This window comes from Scyliorhinus canicula, chromosome 11 (genome assembly GCF_902713615.1).
Source record: "Scyliorhinus canicula chromosome 11, sScyCan1.1, whole genome shotgun sequence".
In the NCBI taxonomy this organism is placed as follows: domain Eukaryota; kingdom Metazoa; phylum Chordata; class Chondrichthyes; order Carcharhiniformes; family Scyliorhinidae; genus Scyliorhinus; species Scyliorhinus canicula.
The window spans coordinates 168,453,356-168,474,297 of NC_052156.1; the positions used below are offsets into that span (position 1 = coordinate 168,453,356).

Genomic DNA, 20,942 nt, shown 5'->3' on the forward strand with positions numbered 1-20,942 from the left:
ACCGTGTACAGTGTGCTGTATACCGTGTACAGTGAGCTGTATACCGTGTACAGTGAGCTGTATACCGTGTACAGTGAGCTGTATACCGTGTACAGTGAGCTGTATACAGTGAGCTGTATACCGTGTACAGTGTGCTGTATACCGTGTACAGTGAGCTGTGTACAGTGAGCTGGACACCGTGTACAGTGTGCTGTATACCGTGTACAGTGTGCTGTACACCGTGTACAGTGTGCTGTATACCGTGTACAGTGTGCTGTATACCGTGTACAGTGTGCTGTATACCGTGTACAGTGTGCTGTATACCGTGTACAGTGAGCTGTATACCGTGTACAGTGAGCTGTACACCGTGTACAGTGTGCTGTATACCGTGTACAGTGTGCTGTATACCGTGTACAGTGAGCTGTATACCGTGTACAGTGTGCTGTATACCGTGTACAGTGTGCTGTATACCGTGTACAGTGAGCTGTATACCGTGTACAGTGAGCTGTATACCGTATACAGTGTGCTGCATACTGTGTACAGTGTGCTGTACACCGTGTACAGTGAGCTGTATACCGTGTACAGTGTGCTGTATACCGTGTACAGTGAGCTGTATACCGTGTACAGTGTGCTGTATACCGTGTACAGTGAGCTGTATACCATGTACAGTGTGCTGTATTCCGTGTACAGTGAGCTGTATACCGTGTACAGTGTGCTGTATACCGTGTACAGTGAGCTGTATACCGTGTACAGTGTGCTGTATACCGTGTACAGTGAGCTGTATACCGTGTACAGTGAGCTGTATACCGTGTACAGTGTGCTCAGAAACATCTCTTCATTTCTCTAATTTCCTTAACTAGCGAGACTTTCACAACCTTGAAACATCCTAAATCAATGTGTGATTTCAAGAAGGAAATAGATATGGCTCTTGGGGCTAATGGGATCAAGAGATATGAGGGGAGGGGAAGATAGGATCAGAATATTCAACTTGATGATCAGCCCTGATCATAATAAATGGCGGAGCCCTGTGGCTCAGAGGGGAAGGTGGGAGAGCAGGAGAGCAATAGTTATTGGGGACTCGATAGTTAGAGGGACAGATAGACGGTTCTGTGGCAGCGAAAGAGACTCACGGATGGTATGTTGCCTCCCGGGTGCCAGGGTCCATGACGTCTCGGACCGTGTTTTCAGAATCCTCAAGGGGAAAGGGGAACAGTCACAAGTCGTGGTACACATCGGTACCAACGACATAGGTAAGAGAAGGGACGGGGATCTAAAACAGAAATTTAGGGAGCTCAGGTGGAAGCTTAGAGCCAGGACAAACCAGGTTGTCATCTCTGGTTTGTTGCCGGTGCCACGTGCTAGTGAGGTGAGGAACAGGGAGAGAGTGCAGATAAACACGTGGCTGCAGGGATGGTGTAGGAGGGAGGGTTTCAGGTACGTGGATAATTGGAGCACATTCTGGGGAAGGTGGGACCTGTACAGACAGGACGCTTTGCACCTGAAACCAGAGGGGCACCAATATCCTGGGAGGGAAATTTGCTGCGGCTCTTTGGGGGGGGGGTTTAAACTAATTTGTCAGGGGGCTGGGAAAAAGAGCTGTAGTCCAGAAGCCAGTGTTGAGAGTAGTGAGGTACTGAGGAGGGTATCAAGGTCGCAGGAGTGTACCGGCAGACAGAAAGGTGGGTTGAAGTGTGTCTACTTCAATGCAAGGAGTATCCGGAATAAGGTAGGTGAACTTGGAGCGTGGATTGGTACTTGGGGCTACGATGTTGTGAGCATTACAGAGACATGGTTAGAACAGGGACAGGAACGGTTGTTGGAATTTCCGGGGTATAGATGTTTCAGTAAGAGTAGGGAAGGTGGTAAAAGAGGTGGAGGAGTAGCATTGTTAATCAAGGATCGTTTAACGGCTGCAGAAAGGCAGTTCGAAGGGGATCTGCCGACTGAGGTAATATGGGCAAAGTTAGAAATAGGAAAGGAGCGGTCACATTGTTAGGAGTTTTCTATAGGCCTTCAAATAGTAATAGAGATGTGGAGGAAGAAATTGCAAAACGGATTATGGATAGGTGTGGAGGTCTCAGGGTAGTTATCATGGGTGACTTTAACTTTCCAAATATTGATTGGAACCTCTATAGGTCGAACAGTTCGGATGGGGCAGTTTTTGTACAGTGTGTGCAGGAGGGTTTCCTGACACAATATGTGGATAGGCCGACAAGAGGGGTAATGGACTGGGCCAAGTGTTAGATTTGTTTGTGGGAGAGCACTTTGGAGACAGTGTCCACAATTCGGTGTCTTTCACCATTGCAATGGAGAAGGATAGGGCCAAACGGCAGGGCAAGGTTTATAATTGGTGGAGGGGTAATTATGATGCGATTAGGCAAGAATTAGGGAACGTAAGATGGGAGCAGAAACGGTCAGGGAAAGGCACAAATGAAAAGCGGAGCTTGATCGCAGTTCAGATGACACTAAGATGAGTGGTAAAGCGAAAAGTACAGAGGATACTGGAAGTCTGCAGAGGGATTTGGATAGGTTAAGTGAATGGGCTAGGGTCTGGCAGATGGAATACAATGTTGACAAATGTGAGGTTATCCATTTTGGTAGGAATAACAGCAAACGGGATTATTATTTAAACGATAAAATATTAAAGCATGCCGCTGTTCAGAGAGACCTGGGTGTGCTAGTGCATGAGTCACAGAAGGTTGGTTTACAAGCGCAACAGGTGATTAAGAAAGCAAATGGAATTTTGTCCTTCATTGCTAGAGGGATGGAGTTTAAGACTAGGGAGGTTATGTTGCAATTGTATAAGGTGTTAGTGCGGCCACACCTGGAGTATTGTGTTCAGTTTTGGTCTCCTTACTTGAGAAAGGACGTACTGGCGCTGGAGGGTGTGCAGAGGAGATTCACTAGGTTAATCCCAGAGCTGAAGGGGTTGGATTATGAGGAGAGGTTGAGTAGACTGGGACTGTACTCGTTGGAATTTAGAAGGATGAGGGGGGATCTTATAGAAACATTTAAAATTATGAAGGGAATAGATAGGATAGATGCGGGCAGGTTGTTTCCACTGGCGGGTGACAGCAGAACAAGGGGACATAGCCTCAAAATAAGGGGAAGTAGATTTAGGACTGAGTTTAGGAGGAACTTCTTCACCCAAAGGGTTGTGAATCTATGAAATTCCTTGCCCAGTGAAGCAGTTGAGGCTCCTTCATTACATGTTTTTAAGGTAAAGATAGATAGTTTTTTGAAGAATAAAGGGATTAAGGGTTATGGTGTTCGGGCCGGAAAATGGAGCTGAGTCCACAAAAGATCAGCCATGATCTAATTGAATGGCGGAGCAGGCTCGAGGGGCCAGATGGCCTACTCCTGCTCCTAGTTCTTATGTTCTTCTTATGTTCTTATGTTCAAGGAACAAATACTGCGTGTCCTTGATAGGTATGTCCCTGTCAGGCAGGGAGGAAATGGCTGTGTGAGGGAACCATGCTTCACAAAAGAGGTTGAATGTCTTGTCAAGAGGAAAAAGGAAGAGTATGTAAGGATGAGAAAACAAGGTTCAGTTGGGTCGCTTGAGGGTTACAAGGTAGCAAGGAATGAGCTAAAAAGAAAAAGGGCTTAGGAGAGCTAGGAGGGGGCATGAGAAGTGTTTGCGGGTCGGATCAAGGAAAACCCCAAGGCTTTTTACTCTTATGTGAGAAATAAAAGAATGACCAGGGTGAGGTTAGGGCCGGTCAAGGACAGTAGTGGGAACTTGTGCATAGAGTCAGAAGAAATAGGAGAGGCGTTGAATTAATACTTTTCTTCAGTGTTCACCAAGGAGAGGGGCCATGTTTTTGAGGATGAGAGTGTGATACAGGCGGGTTAGCTGGAGGAGGTAGATGTTTTGAGGAAGGATCTATTAGCAATTTTGAAAAACCTGAGGGTCAACAAGTCCCCTGGGCCAGATGAGATCTATCCAAGGATTCTTTGGGAGGCAAGGGATGAGATGGCAGAGCCTTTGGCTTTGATCTTTGGGTTCTCACTGTCCACAGGGATAGTGCCAGAGGACTGGAGAGTGGCGAATGTTGTTACTCTGTTCAAGAAAGGGAATAGGAATGACCCTGGTAATTATAGACTGGTTAGTCTTTCTTTGGTGGCCGGTAAGTTAATGGAAAAGGTCCTGAAGGATAGGATTTATGACCCTTTGGACAGATGCAGCTTAATCCGGGATAGTCAACATGGATTTGTGAAGGGTAAGTCTTGCCTCACAAATTTGATTGAATTCTTTGAGGAGGTTACTAGGTGTGTCGATGAAGGTAGAGCAGTTGATGTTGTATACATGGATTTTAGTAAGGCGTTTGATAAGGTTCCCTGTGGTCGGCTCATGAAGAAAGTAAGGAGGTGTGGGATAGAGGGAAATTTGGCCAATTGGATAAGTAACTGGCTATCATACAGAAGACAGAGGATGGTGGTGGATGGAAAATTTTCAGACTGGAGACCAGTTACCAGCGGTGTACCACAGGGATCAGTGCTGGGTCCTCTGCTGTTTGTGATTTTTATCAATGACTTGGAGGAGGGGGCTGAAGGGTGGGTCAGTAAATTTACTGATGACACCAAGATTGGTGGAGTCTTGGATGAGGTGGAGGGCTGTTGTAGGCTGCAAAGAGACATTGATAGGATGCAGAGCTGGGCTGAAAAATGGCAGATGGAGTTTAACCCTGATAAGTGCCAGGTGATTCATTTTAATAGAAAAAATTTGAATGTGGATTACAGGGTCAACGGCAGGGTTCTGAGGAATGTGGAGGAACAGAGAGATCTTGGGGTTCATGTCCACAGATTTCTGAAGGTTGCCACTCAAGTGGATAGAGCCGTGAAAAGGCTTATAGTGTTTATTAACCGGGGCTTGAGTTTAAGAGCCGCGGGGTTATGCTGCAACTGTACATGACCCTGGTGAGACCACATTTGGAGTATTGTGTGCAGATCTGGTCACCTCATTATAGGAAGGATGTGGAAGCATTGGAAAGGGTGCAAAGGAGATTTACCAGGATGCTGCCTGGTTTGCAGGATAGGTCTTATGAGGAAAGGTTGAGGGAGCTAGGGCTTTTCTCTTTGGAGTGGAGGAGGATGAGAGGCGACTTAATAGAGGTTTATAAGATGATGAGGGGGATAGATAGAGTGGACGTTCAGAGACTATTTCTTCGGGTGGATGTAGCTGTTACAAGGGGGCATAACTTTAAGATTCAGGGTGGGAGATATAGGAGGGATGTCCGAGGTAGCTTCTTTACTCAGAGAGTGGTTAGGGTGTGGAATGGACTGCCTGCTGTGATAGTGGAGTCGGACACTTTAGGAACTGTCAATCGGTTATTGGATAGGCACATGGAGCACACCAGAATGACAGGGAGTGGGATAGCTTGATCTTCGTTTCGGACAATGCTTGGCAAAACATCGAGGGTCGAAGGGCCTGTTCTGTGCTGTACTGTTCTATGTTCTATGTTCTATGTTTAACAGGGTCGAAGGGCCGAATGGCCTCGTCCTGCTTCTATTTTTTACGCATGTTTCTATGAAGTGTTTTGAAGTCATTGCGTAAATTGGGAAAATGTAACAACCAATTTGTCCATAGAAAGCTCTCACAAACAGCAATGGAAATGAATGACCAGCTATTGGCCGAGGTGAAATGTCATTTAATGTTTCACCTGAAAGACAGAACGGAGGATCCGGCTGTGTGAAAATGAAAATCGCTTATTGTCACGAGTAGGCTTCAATGAAGTTACTGTGAAAAGCCCCTAGTCGCCACATTCCGGCGCCTGTCCGGGGAGGCTGGTATGGGAATCGAACCGCGCTGCTGGCCTGCTTGGTCTGCTTTAAAAGCCAGCGATTTAGCCTGGTGAGCTAAACCAGCCCCTGATGGTGCAGTAGTTGCTCTGAAATTTCTGCCTGGACTGTAGTGGTTCAAGAAGGCAGTTCATCGCCACCTTGTCAAGGCCACTCAGGGAAGGGGAATAATTGCTGGTCCAGGCAGCGATGCCCACATCCCACAAATGAATAAAACAAATTGTAGCCAATTTTGGGGTGGGGCCTGAATGCACAACCTCCTGACTCAGATGCAAGTGTGACTCACTGAACCGAACCTAACAGAGACACACAATAAACGGGTAAGCAGCAGCAGACGAGAGCATTGCCATGCAGTCACAGATTGTCATTATGTTTGTGAGTGGGAGAATTAACTGGGAAAAGAAATGAATAGAAATTAGCCAGTGTGTCTGTTTACCTGACTATCTCTCTCACAGTTTACTTGAGGCAAACAATGTTTACAATGGTTTTGACAACTTTATTTCAGATTCACCATTATTTCATAGCAGGATATCAAAACTGAATTTAAATATACTTTCCCCACAAAATATATCAATTGTTAAATCCAGCTGCTCCTGTATATCCAGATGGTTTTATTCTCTTCCAATTGCTTCTGTGCAGAGCATGTTTATACAGATGGACTGTTGTTTTTATAACTGGGCTGGAAAGCTTGTATGTCACTTTTTAATCAGTGTTACAGATCTTAAACATTTGCCTGGGGATTAGCTGCCTCCCAAAACTGTTCGTGTGGGCTGTCACTAGTCTTCAGAATTTACGTAAATCTAGCCAAAGTTTTCCAATTATCATTAAGAAAACTTTGCTGACATTTTAGTAAGTGTGAAAGGAAATGTCTGGTATCTGCTCCAGAGCAGAACTACTCCCTCAGTACAAACCCATTTGCCGCTGTTTTAGTTCACAAAGCAATTCAGTGGGAAAGATGGTTGGGGCCAACGTTACGATGACGGTATTTAAACTTAACCAAACCAACTAGCAATGGAACCTGTGGCATTAATTCAGAGCTAATGCTAGTTGCTCTACTCTGTAAGAGGTGAAGGAGAAAGAAGCACAATGGGATTCAATTCCAATCCAATGTCTCCAATGAGGAGATGACGAGGTTGAAGCTATGACTGTTATGTAATGCAGCAGATGTAACATTGTTAGGTACACACATTGTTTTCCTCAGTTTTCCTATTTTTAGGAATAATAAACAAAGATGTCATTACATTGCTGATCGACCCAGATCCCTGTGGAGCAGCAATCACTGTCATATGTCACTCTGCTCATTTTTAGTTATCCAGGTCGGGAAATGCACATTTCTCACCAGATTCCCCGCCCTCAGCCTGGTGCAGGCAGCTGGTCACTGGGTTCTCCCAGAGCAGAGCATCAACATAGGAAGCCACACCCCTGTTTTGCTGGCTGCCATAAAGTGGGTAGATTTAACGGTACCAGCCACTTTGCGAGGGCGGGGAGAAGGTATCTGGGTGATGATGGAGTGTTGAGACCCCCAGGGTGGGGTCAGGTGGTTGGGGTGAGTTGCGTGGCCTGGTGGGGGTAGTCACAGGAGGTCAGGTTATTGGAGGGGTAGTGGAGAGGGTTGGGTGGGTAGTTGGGAGGATAGTTGAGTGAATAGAAAAGTCATCAGAGAGTGGGGTTGGAAAGGCTGTTGGGAGTGAGGGATAGATAGGTTGAGGCAGTGGAAAGGTCATGGGAGTGACGTTGGGATGGTAGCCAGATAGTTGGGAGGGTAGATGAGACTGAGGTGAGGGTCAGGTGGTTGAGGAGATGGGAAGTAGGTGAGGTGGTTTGTGGATAGTTGGGAGTAATGAGATCAGTTGGATATTGGGTGGTCAGTGGATGGGGTAATAGTCAGGAGGGGCCAGTGGGTGGCGGGGGGGGGGGGGGGGGGGGGGGGGGGGTCAGTACTATGACAACACAGAATTTTAAATGGTTTTACTTCTTCTAACATTTCCTATGTAACTATTCTGCTCAGAGTTCCTGAACCATCTGAGGTTTCAGATTTTAATAGGAATATTGGTTCTAGTTGGTGGCAGGATAATTGTCTGTCGGAAGTTTCAACTTGTGTTGGGACTTCCAAGGGTCTCCCAGTGAATTTTCCGAGCTATCTTAACCCTTTTGTGTATAAGCACAGTCAGGGTTGGAATAACTGCATCACTTTAATATCTAAAATGCTTTTCGAAAATGATTTTCTCCTCAGTAGATATTAGAACATAGAACGATACAGCGCAGTACAGGCCCTTCGGCCCTCGATGTTGCACCGACATGGAAAAAATCTAAAGGCCATCTAACCTACACTATGCCCTTATCATCCATATGCTTATCCAATAAATTTTTAAATGCCCTCAATGTTGGCGTGTTCACTACTGTTGCAGGTAGGGCATTCCACGGCCTCACCACTCTTTGCGTAAAAAACCCACCTCTGACCTCTGTCCTATATCTATTACCCCTCAATTTAAGGCTATGTCCCCTCGTGCTAGCCACCTCCATCCGCGGGAGAAGGCTCTCGCTGTCCACCCTATCTAACCCTCTGATCATTTTGTATGCCTCTATTAAGTCACCTCTTAACCTTCTTCTCTCTAACGAAAACAACCTCAAGTCCATCAGCCTTTCCTCATAAGATTTTCCCTCCATACCAGGCAACATCCTGGTAAATCTCCTCTGCACCCGTTCCAAAGCTTCCACGTCCTTCCTATAATGAGGCGACCAGAACTGTACGCAATACTCCAAATGCGGCCGTACTAGAGTTTTGTACAACTGCAACATGACCTCATGGCTCCGGAACTCAATCCCTCTACCAATAAAGGCCAACACACCATAGGCCTTCTTCACAACCCTATCAACCTGGGTGGCAACTTTCAGGGATCTATGTACATGGACACCGAGATCCCTCTGCTCATCCACACTACCAAGAATTTTACCATTAGCCAAATATTCCGCATTCCTGTTATTCTTTCCAAAGTGAATCACCTCACACTTCTCCACATTAAACTCCATTTGCCACCTCTCAGCCCAGCTCTGCAGCTTATCTATGTCCCTCTGTAACCTGCAACATCCTTCCGCACTGTCTACAACTCCACCGACTTTAGTGTCGTCTGCAAATTTACTCACCCATCCTTCTGCGCCCTCCTCTAGGTCATTTATAAAAATGACAAACAGCAACGGCCCCAGAACAGATCCTTGTGGTACGCCACTCGTAACTGAACTCCATTCTGAACATTTCCCATCAACTACCACTCTCTGTCTTCTTTCAACTAGCCAATTTCTGATCCACATCTCTAAATCACCCTCAATCCCCAGCCTCCGTATTTTCTGCAATAGACGACCGTGGGGAACCTTATCAAACGCTTTACTGAAATCCATATACACCACATCAACTGCTCTACCCTCGTCTACCTGTTCAGTCACCTTCTCAAAGAACTCGATAAGGTTTGTGAGGCATGACCTACCCTTCACAAAACCATGCTGACTGTCCCTAATCATATTATTCCTATCTCGATGATTATAAATCGTATCTTTTATAATCCTCTCCAAGACTTTACCCACCACAGACGTTAGGCTCACCGGCCTATAGTTACCGGGGTTATCTCTACTCCCCTTCTTGAACAAAGGGACCACATTTGCTATCCTCCAGTCCTCTGGCACTATTCCTGTAGCCAATGATGACCTAAAAATCAAAGCCAAAGGCTCAGCAATCTCTTCCCTGGCTTCCCAGAGAATCCTAGGATAAATCCCATCCGGCCCCGGGGACTTATCTATTTTCACCTTGTCCAGAATTGCCAACACTTCTTCCCTACGCACCTCAATGCCATCTATTCTAATAGCCTGGGTCTCAGCATTCTCCTCCACAATATTATCTTTTTCTTGAGTGAATACTGACGAAAAGTATTCATATTGTCCACAAAACTAATGTTACTGCACCAAACTAATTCATTCACTGAAGTTTTAATTTTTAACAGAATACTGCTAAATGTAACAAATGTGGTTTTTAATGGGATTAACCAGCTTTCATATTTCATCAAATTAATATTAATCTCTTTGAGAGAAAGTTACAAATATTATTTCAGTACATGTATGTCCCAGTGTTATTTAATATTTCTGAGTACCCTGATTTAACATTTCCATTGTGGAAATGTCACAGATTAATGGACACGTGGAACAGGCTCCATACAGAAATACCTGTAGGTGTATTGCAAAAGAAAATCTGTCTGAAGGGGAATCGATTTGGAAGCTATAATGATATGTGTAGTACAAGCACAGTGCAGCTAAAATTGCCGTCTATTTGTAATGATATAAAAGCAACAATCACTTATCAGGAATTGGGTAAACAAACTGTGGATTCATTTATTTAGGCTAGGCACATGGATAGAACGCTTGAAGACATCAACAACAGAGCTGTGTGGGTTGTGTTCTGCTCACAGTGAAACTGAGACTGGATCACATGACACTTCCCTTCCAGTGATGACATGCTGCTACCCCTTAAAGCCAGATTGCAACATGAACTGCCATTTTTTTTGTTGGAGGAAGGGGTTTCTGATGTTTCAGTTGAAAACGAAATGAAATGAAAATCGCTTATTGTCACGAGTAGGCTTCAATGAAGTTACTGTGAAATGCCCCTAGTCGCCACATTCCGGCGCCTGTCCGGGGAGGCTGGTACAGGAATCGAACCATGCTGCTGGCCTGCTTGGTCTGCTTTAAAAGCCAGCAATTTAGCTGAGTGAGCTAAACAAGCCCCTAGCCCCTAAATCAGTTCCGCTGAACCCAGGTTTGAATATGTCAGGATGAATATGCTGAAGTTTTGTTTGAATCACAGAATCACAGAAGTGATGGATGAAAGGAGGCCATTCAGCCCATCGTGTCGACACCAACTCTCCAAATGAGCATTCTGACTTTGGCCCATCCACAATCTGCAGCAGTGGTAGAATATTTTTTTCCTCAGGGTGGTACGTGAATGGAATCAGCTACATGGGTAAATCTTACTTCTTTAATTTTTAAAGGAGGGCGTGGGACCATATCCAGGTCCTAACTCCAGGAGTTTCTGAGGTCCAGCCACCTGCGAACCCCGTCCAATTAAAGATGGGTGAGCAAGCAGGAGTGTCAATGGGGTGGGGGGGGGGGGGGGGGGCTTGATGCTATGGGTTGCTGACAATCCCTCGGGAGGTTGTGGGGACTGTGAATGCCCCTGTGAAGTTCAGGAGGAAGTGCCTTCTGAGCGTTGTAAAATTAATGTTTCAAATAAGCTGTGGCCACAGTTGCCAGGCCAACCGTGTGGAGGGGAGCCCTCAGTGAGGGCCCACCATCTGAAAAATCCTGGCAATGTCACTAATTGGCCTCTACATGGGACCCTATTTGCTGCTGATTTGCTACTCGTCCCTGTTGGGCAGGAAACTGGCATGGTCTTGCTCTTAGGTGGAAAGTTGTCAGTGAACCTGCCTGCACAGGATTTTCTCAATCTCGCACTCACCCCCCCCCCCCCCCCCCCACCACCACCACCACCCCTACCCTCCCCCCCATCCCCACCCCGCCAACACCCGGAAGGTGGCCCCCACAGCGCGTTCCCCAGGCAAAGGGCCATCGACATTGAAGGGATCGGAAGATCCTTTCGACGTCCAATGTCGACCTGCCTCTGCTCTTGGAAACCACGCTGGGGTGTTTCTCACAGAGAAGAGATCCCCATCCTAATGTGAAATTGATCCTGTGTAAAACTTAACAACACACTAGAAGGGGATTATTTTGCAGTAACATTACCAAATGGTTCTGATTAGTATTGGTCAGTTCAGTTTAGCTAATGAATGATTCCACTGTAATTATAACCATCATTTAACCCTCTGTAGCTCTGTCACTGGATATGATTGATTCGCAACAAGAGATAATCAATAAAATACGCTTCGAGAAGTTATCAGTGATATTTTAAGCTGACATTTTTTAAATCTTGCGCCTACAGTGAATTATCTGTCTGGGAATGGATGAAATTTCAGTAGAGGCTTTTATTTTATCTGCTCAATCCTGTCACAGGCCTTGAACAGGAATTTGTCTTTAAAACTTTACTCCTTGCACCATTCAGTGACTATCTCTGGCTGGATTCTAATCATCACCTAGATCCCAATGCCTTCTGTCAACCATGAGGTTGTTGGTTTTATAATGATTCGTGCAGTGAAGCAAAACACAAGAAAATAATACAATTTTAAAAAATATATATATATACTCTGCAAATACATTTAGACCATGAAGCACTCCAGTTTATCGATTGTCTTGCCTGTATTTTATTATTTGCTGTGATGTTAGTTTAACTCTCAGTAAACTGCTGCTGTTTCTCCCCTGTTAAAGTTCTGTTTGAAATGCTGCCGTTCAATTCCTTCAATTAAAATCCCAGCATCTGCAGCTCCCCAGATCTGTTCTGGCTCAGTCGAAGAGACAGTAACGATTGCAGCGGCATTAATACAGCAAAGCCTCAATCACTGTTCATTACATAAGCGACGGAGCTATAAATGGTTAAATGCAAGAATAAGTTATTAGGTTAGTGAGCATAATTGTGTGAATCATTACACCATAATTTCCTGAACAGTCTCCCCAGTGATAACAGCAGGTTTTTAACCAACTCTGGCCTCGTGATTCCTATAAGGAATCTGACTGGAAGATAGTTTATGTTCAAACATGTTCAAGATCTGTAGGACTAGTTTACATTTCATCAACCTCAAACTAGCCCTTGAAGTACATCCGAGATAAGTGCATAATTGAAAACAATTTGTTTCCTACACATAAATAGTTAACTTTTCCAATTCCAACGTTTCAGAGTAGGTGGGTGTTCATATGGGTAAATAACACATCATAATCAGCAAACCATGACTGTTAGATATTCATCTGTCTTAAAATAATAGTGGTTTGATATGCTTACAGTTAGGGTTGTGTTTGGGGTTAGGGTTAGGGTTTGATATGCTTACAGTTAGGATTGGATTTGGGGTCAGGCCTGCGGTTGGCATTGGGGTTCGATATGCTTACAGTTAGGTTTGGATTTGGGGTTAGGGTTAGGGTTTGATATGCTTACAGTTAGGGTTTGATATGCTTACAGTTAGGGTTGGGTTGGGTTAGGGTTAGGATTAGGGTTTGGGTTTGGTTACGGTTTGATGTGCTGACAGTTCTGATGTTTGAACTATGTACGTATTGCCCGATTAATGGATTTAGCATCCATTTGCCATATGTTCTTCAGAAAGTTACTCTTTGTTATTGCAGAAGACAGTGTGGGCAATAACAGTGGAAATCTTCCCGTTTCTACATTGTTTATTTCAAAATAAGGAGCAAAACTGTCTTCCAGCTGAAATGGAAATATTGACTGTTTCTAGAATGAACACAGCAGGTTCAGAAACAGACAGTAAGATCCAAACAATGTTTGAGTTGAAGACAGTTCATGTATGAAATCTTGGACTAATCATCTGAATTCCTTTCATGTTATCTCTCATGCAGAAAGAATGTGCAAATTTCATCCGCGTTCTGCAGCATTATAACCAAACCCATCTGTACGCCTGTGGAACAGGGGCTTTTCACCCAGTCTGTGCCTACATTGACGTTGGTCATCGACCTGAGGTAAAAATAACTTTTCCTCCTCCCCTACACCTGTTTTCTATTCTTCCAAAGCACTTTTTGTGATGTATTGTTCATATTTTTGTTCCAATAAAAGAAACTTGTCTCACCCCAAGCTATACCATTGCTCACAGGGTGGAAAGCAGACATTGTAGATATTGTCAGATTATTATTTCTCTCATTATCATGCTATAATTTGGCTCATAGATGTCAAGTGCTTCGTTTTCATTTATGTTGGGGCAATTCTCCCTCCGCTCTGCGCCTTGCGCACATCCCGCAATTCCCCACGAAGAAACGGGATTTGTGCCGGGCGCCATATGGTATGTGATATTCCCAGCCCGCAGCGCCCAACACAATTTGTTTCACTCGTTCAGATATAATTTCTGAGTTTTAGCCAGAGTCTCCCAGCTCTCTGAATCACCACCCACGCCAGCGCAGCGTGAGGCCAATCGGGGGAGTGGGGTGGTCGGGAGGAGTGGGAGGGGGGGAGGAGGAAGGGGAGCAGGGGGAGGAGGGTGGGGCGGGAGGAGGGGGGAGGAGAGGGGGCTGGAGGAGGTGAGGGAGGAGGGGGAAAAGGGGCAGGAGGAGGGGGAGGAGGGGGATGCAGGGGGGTGGAGGGAGAGGAGGGTGTGGGGGGGGTGGGAGGAGGGGGTAGGAGTGAGGGGGGCGGGAGGAGGGGGTAGGAGTGAGGGGGCAGGAGGAGGGGAGGAGTGAGGGGGTGGGAGGATGGGGAGAGAGGAGGGAGGAGGAGGGGAGGAGGAGGAAGGGGAAGGGAGGAGAAGGGGAAGGGAGGAGGGGGAGGGAGGAGGAGGAGGAGGAGGGAGGGGGAGGGAGGTGGAGGGGGGGACAGGAGGAGGGGGGACGGGAGGGGAGGAGGAGGAGGAGGGTGGACAGGAGGGGGGATGGGGGGACGGTAGGAGGGCAGGAGGAGGGGGGGACAGAAGGAGGGGGAGGAGGGGGGTCGGGAGTAGGGGGAGGAATGGGGGATGGGAGGAGGGGTGGGGGGGAGGAGGGGTGGATGAGCGGAGGGGAGGACAGGAGGAGGGGGAGGGGGCGGGAGTTGGGGGAGGAGGGGGGACGGGAGATGGGGGGAGGGGGAGGCAGTGAGGGAAGAGGCGTGAGGAGGCGGGAGGGTGTCTGCCATTGGCCAGTTGCAGGTTCATCTGCTCCCGCTGTTGCCAATGGGGTTCCTCCTTTGAATCCATCCCATGGAGCCTGGAAACCAGCAGCGGGGGTTTGCTATTGGCCGAACTGGAAAATTCGGTCTTGGAGCGCGGTCGTTCCCACCTGCCAACAGAGGGGAAAATGGATTAACATTTGCTGTGTTTAACTTTCTCTAATCCAACGTTGATTAAAGAGCTGGGCAATGCAGCCAAGCCAAGATGAGTGAAGAGGTATATAATAAGGAGAAGGAAAGTGACACTGACCACAGCATTCCAATTTCATGCGGCAAAGGGACATTAACATAAACAACTTCCCAAAACAGTAATTCTGTGCTGATAGACCACACAACACCAAACATGATGCTGTTGGTGCGTGAGGGAAACTGCACTCAGGGAATCACCACAAGAGAGATTCGGAGGCGTGGGCTATTATAGTTCCATGTACTTTGATTAGAAAATCTGATGATGCTATAGTTGTTTGATCTGATATGTGGAACGTTATCCTCCATTTCTGTTGAGGACCCAGCAACGGGGGGTGCTGTGTGTTTGAGTTTTTTTGTGAAAATTAGCTTAGCATATTTCTTAAGAAAAAACAGTTCTGTTGAAATTCTTTGGCTGGGAGTTTCCACTTCACAGCTACCAGCTCTCCACTTTCCATTGTTACTTTAATGCGTGGAAGATCCTCGGATGCCAACTGCAAAAGCAGAAAGTGCCATGTTTTATTTGAATCAGAATGCCAACATAGATTGTGCCAAATTGACATGGATCTTTTCCTTTAACTGCTGCCCAGCAATCAGAAGGACATTCACACAAAGAGCATATGGCATGAATATATATTGGCACATTTAGAACACAGTTCCTATTTTTAACACTGCTTGTGGTTATGCTTTAGTGCAGCTCTTCCAGATCAATGACAATGAGGGAAAACATGCACGCAAAGTCTTGTAAGATTTGGAAAACTAATCCAGCAAAATTCAATGTCGGTGGTTTTCATCGAAAGATCTGTCTCAACACCTGTAAAGCATGTTTTAAAAACTCAATGGAAGGTGCATTTAGATTGTCTGCCAAATCAGTTCTATTACACAAATAACCTAGTGATTTCCTTGTGATTAATGTCGCAGAGACAGCAATTTTCCATCAAACATATTCCAAGGTTATACTCAATGTCAGGAATAATATTCACCTGACTCTTGCACCTGTTGCTGGTGGATCTTTTCCTGTTTTGGTGAATGATAAAATAATGTAAATGTTGGTCTCAATATCCCAGGTACTGATTACTCTGGAGTGTTTTACAAATGTGATGTTAAATCTTTGAGCTTCAAAATGCATAACGCCAAAGTGTTTCAGTGAAAGGAGAATCTTTCAGAATATTGACTGAAGGAATATTTGAAAAATAGCAAGCTCAGGTTGGTAGGTGGGAATGGACAAAGGAGAACAACCGATCTTTCAGCAGAACATTATTGGAGCTGTTTCAGCATTTGGTGCTTCGAGCAATATATTCAGAGGGAAAAATCCACCAATAAACATTTCAATCTGGCAGGAGATGGGGAGAATTTGTACCTGCTTTCCAGCCTCCTCTCCAGAGTCCCACTATTCTGTACATTTTGCCTTTGCAGTGAACTGTTCTGCAGACGTAGTAACAACATGTATCAGCGAACAGCTCCACAGTAAATCCTGGAATCTGAATCTGGACACTGCTGGGTGCCGACCGTAAATCGTGTCCGACAATAATGTTCAATCTCTGCTCAGTACTGACAATTACACATTAAATGTACAAATATCTCTCACGGGATTGGTTTATCAATGATTTTTCTAATGAAGGAAATTTCCAGAGTTAAAACTGACCAAATATTTGCTTGTATAACCCTGGAGTATGTAAGCAGTGTGTGCAATCCTTCTGCAGTGAGAGATATCAATCAGATTGAAATGACCCAAACACGTTGTACAGGATTCTGCCCGAAGCTGTGTGGGAAGTACAGCAGTGTCACATCTTGGATCGGAGATTTGGAATGGGAATCTGTGGTAAAGCGGCAGATCCCGTGGAGAGGCAGATGGCGGGTTTGTCATTGATTCCCAGATCCGCGGCTCCAATCTCGCAGACCGACGGTTGGGTGTTGACCAGTTGACCCCCGCGGAGTTGAGGAGTAAGGTGGCATTCTTTGTCCTTCTTTGCATATGGTCAAACTCCAAAAAACAAATGTATGAACTTTCACCTGCTGAGTAGTTGTTGAGCCCTGTGGCTAATACATTGACGATGAGGAAATCACCGGCTTCTGGAGTCGGGGGGCGGGGAGGGTGTTGGGGGCGGGGAGGGTGTTGGGGGGCGGCCAGGAGGGTGTTGGGGGGCGGCCAGGAGGGTGTTGTGGGGGGGGAGGAGGGTGTTGGGGGCAGGAGGGTGTTGGGGGGTTAAGAGGTTGTTGTGGGGGGGGATTGGTGGGTGTTGTGGGGGGGGGGGTTGGAATGTGTTGGGGGGGCAAGGAGGGTGTTGGGGGCTCGGAGGGTGTTGGGGGCGAGGAGGGTGTTGGGGGCTAGGAGGGTGTTGGGGGGCTAGGTGGGTTTTGGGGGCTCGGGGGGTGTTGGGGGGCTAGGTGGGTGTTGGGGGGCTGGGTGGGTGTTGGGGGGGCGAGGAGGGTGTTGTGGGAGGGGCTAGGAGGGTGTTGTGGGGGGGCAAAGAGGGAGTTGGGGGGGCGAGGAGGGTGTTGTGGGGGGGGAAGATGGAGTTGGGGGGCGAGGAGGGTGTTGGGGCCAAAGAGGGAGTTGGGGGGCGAGGAGGGTGTTGGGGGCGAGGAGGGTGTTGGGGGGGCTGGGTGGGTGTTGGGGGAGCGAGGTGGGTGTTGGGGGGCTGGGTGGGTGTTGGGGGGCTGGGTGGGTATTGGGGGATCGAGGTGGGTGTTGGGGGGGCTGGGTGGGTGTTGGGGGGCTGGGTGGATGTTGGGGGAGTGAGGTGGGTGTTGGGGGGGCTGGGTGGGTGTTGGGGGGCTGGGTGGGTGTTGGGGGAGTGAGGTGGGTGTTGGGGGGGCTGGGTGGGTGTTTGGGGCGGGGCTCGAGGGGCGTTGGGGGCTCGGGGGATGTTGGGGGGCTGGGTGGGTGTTGGGGGGGCTGGGTGGGTGTTGGGGGTGCTGGGTGGGTGTTGGGGGTGCTGGGTGGGTGTTGGGGGAGTGAGGTGGGTGTTGTGGGGGCTGGGTGGGTGTTGGGGGGCTGGGTGGGTGTTGGGGGGGCGAGGAGGGTGTTGGGGGGGCTGGGTGGGTGTTGGCGGAGGCGAGGTGGGTGTTGGGGGTGGGTGTTGGGGGGCTGGGTGGATGTTGGGGGGGCGTGGTGGTTGTTAGGGGAGGCTGGGTGGGTGTTGGGGGGCTGGGTGGGTGTTGGCGAGGGCAGTGAGGGTGTTGGGGGGCTGGGTGGGTGTTGGGAGAGGCTGGGTGGGTGTTGGGGGAGGCTGGGTGGGTGTTGGGGAGGCTGGGTGGGTGTTGGGGGGCTGGGTGGGTGTTGGGGCAGTGAGGGTGTTGGGGGGCTGGGTGGGTGTTGGGGGCGTGGTGGGTGTTGGGGGGGCTGGGTGGGTGTTGGGGAGGCTGGTGGGTGTTGGGTGGGGCTGGGTGGGTGTTGGGGGGGCTGGATGGGTGTTGGGTGGGGCTGGGTGGGTGTTGGGGAGGCTGGGTTGGTGTTGGGGCAGTGAGGGTGTTGGAGGGGCTGGGTGGGTGTTGGAGGCTGGGTGGATGTTGGGGGGCTGGGTGGATGTTGGGGGGCTGGGTGGGTGTTGGGGGGGCTGGGTGGGTGTTGGGGGGCTGGTTGGGTGTGGAGGGGGCTGGGTGGGTGTTGGGGGGGCTGGGTGGGTGTTGGGGAAGCTGGGTGGGTGTTGGGGGGGCTGGGTGGGTGTTGGCCGTGGCTGGGTGGGTGTTGGGGGGGCTGGGTGGGTGTTGGGGGAGGCTGGGTGGGTGTTGGGGAGGCTGGTGGGTGTTGGGTGGGGGGGCTGGGTGGGAGTTAGGTGGGGCTGGGTGGGTGTTGGCGGAGGTTGGGTGGGTGTTGGGGGGGCTGGGTGGGTATTGGGTGGGGGGGCTGGGTGGGTGTTAGGCGGAGGCTGGGTGGGTGTTGGGGGGGCTGGGTGGGTGTTGGGGGTGCTGGGTGGGTGTTGGGGGTGCTGGGTGGGTGTTGGGGGAGTGAGGTGGGTGTTGTGGGGGCTGGGTGGGTGTTGGGGGGCTGGGTGGGTGTTGGGGGGGCGAGGAGGGTGTTGGGGGGGCTGGGTGGGTGTTGGCGGAGGCGAGGTGGGTGTTGGGGGTGGGTGTTGGGGGGCTGGGTGGATGTTGGGGGGGGCGTGGTGGTTGTTAGGGGAGGCTGGGTGGGTGTTGGGGGGCTGGGTGGGTGTTGGCGAGGGCAGTGAGGGTGTTGGGGGGCTGGGTGGGTGTTGGGAGAGGCTGGGTGGGTGTTGGGGGAGGCTGGGTGGGTGTTGGGGAGGCTGGGTGGGTGTTGGGGGGCTGGGTGGGTGTTGGGGCAGTGAGGGTGTTGGGGGGCTGGGTGGATGTTGGGGGCGTGGTGGGTGTTGGGGGGGCTGGGTGGGTGTTGGGGAGGCTGGTGGGTGTTGGGTGGGGCTGGGTGGGTGTTGGGGGGGCTGGATGGGTGTTGGGTGGGGCTGGGTGGGTGTTGGGGAGGCTGGGTTGGTGTTGGGGCAGTGAGGGTGTTGGAGGGGCTGGGTGGGTGTTGGAGGCTGGGTGGATGTTGGGGGGCTGGGTGGGTGTTGGGGGGGCTGGGTGGGTGTTGGGGGGCTGGTTGGGTGTGGAGGGGGCTGGGTGGGTGTTGGGGGGGCTGGGTGGGTGTTGGGGAAGCTGGGTGGGTGTTGGGGGTGCTGGGTGGGTGTTGGGGTGTTCCCAGGGTAGAGGATCAATTACGAGGGGGCAGAGGTTTAAGGTGCGAGGGGCAAGGTTTAGAGGAAATGTACAAAGCAGGTTTTTTACACAGAGGGTAGTGGGTGCCTGGAACTCGCTGCCGGAGGAGGTGGTGGAAGCCGGGACGATAGTGAAGTTTAAGGGGTATCTTGACCAATACATGGATATGTTGGGAATAGAGGGACATGGACCCAGGAAGCGTAGAATATTTTAGTTTAGACAGGCAGCATGGTCGGCACGGGCTTGGAGGGCCGAAGGGCCTGTTCCTGAGCTGTACTTTTCTTTGTTCTTTGTTCTTTGATCGGAGGGTGGGTGTTCGGACCCGGGAGGGAACGAGCTCTGGGTCCAGGTAATGTTCCCGGCTGGGGTCTCGGGTCCGGGTTCTATAAGATATGGAATGTACCTGGGGCCCTCCGGCAATGACAAAACCCGAGGTCACCATTCACACAAACTACAAAGACCATTGGCGGGCTCCCCTGTTCCTTAGACGGAGTGTTGATGTCGGGAAGGATTTGTGGAGTTCCACGACAGCAAAACTGGACCGATTCAATAATTGTGGAGGGGCTAGAACTGACGCCACGTGAATTCCACTGAGAAACGATGTTGGATTGGTGACAGACACTCGGGTGGCTGACAAGTTGCAGCTGCATATCCATACTTCACTCCCTACACACATCAGCTCAACCAACAAGATTGCACTGGTTGTGATGGAGCGCGCCCATACAGCTGATGCCCCCCCCCCCTTCTCCCTCAGCAGCCACATCAGTTGTTCCACAATTTTTAAATGTGGGTACCACACCGTCGGGAATTCAGCCCATCAGGGGAGAAACATCAGAGAGGCCCCGGAGAGGACCGAGTTCGGCCCTCTAATGTTCGGCGACAGAGAATTGTGATTTGCTGTGAAATTGGCAGCCGCCATGATTTTGGCATGGGAACCAATTCTGTGCCCAGTCGTCTTTCCGAATTCCTCGCCGGCCGACAGAGAATCCCACCCCATTTGTTGCTAAGACAATGTTTCAACATCTTTCTTTCCAAGGATAATCCCACAATGGAACAAGCTGCTAAAGGAAATAGTCACAGCTCCAATCACTGGAAATCTTCTCGACCCATCGTTAGATTATTTCCATCTCAATATGTTAATTTTCAACAGGTTCTGGTTGGTTTAACTTCTCCTACCCGTAGGAATGTTAGCGAATGTGGATATCAGTCTACGATGTCGACACAACTAAGCAGAAGTGTTGTGGATTAGAAGTCCTTCTTTATTTTAATTTCTTTGACTAGCTCATCTTCGTAATACGCTCCTGAACCAGGCAAATTAATATGTTCATTTTATATTTTAAATACAAATATGAAACAAAATTGGAAAATTGGAAAATGCTCTCGAAATCTGGGATAGTTTCTGGAAAAAACACCGGAATTGAAGCTCTTCATTATGTTGTCCAAAATATTTGAAAATATAAAGTCTGAGCAAAGCTTCAATTTACAGGGGAATATGAAAATTATTGATCTAGTT

General features: G+C 48.8%; 1 protein-coding gene across 2 annotated transcripts in view; it reads left to right on the forward strand.

Annotated features, from left to right (window-relative positions):
* The window catches only part of sema3ab (sema domain, immunoglobulin domain (Ig), short basic domain, secreted, (semaphorin) 3Ab), a 285,635-nt gene that overhangs the window by 114,955 nt on the left and 149,738 nt on the right, over positions 1-20,942 (forward strand). For both annotated transcript variants that reach the window (XM_038811984.1, XM_038811983.1), the window contains exon 4: positions 13,276-13,395. In XM_038811984.1, the coding sequence (XP_038667912.1) occupies positions 13,276-13,395 (120 nt within the window). The remainder of the gene's footprint in view (positions 1-13,275; positions 13,396-20,942) is intronic.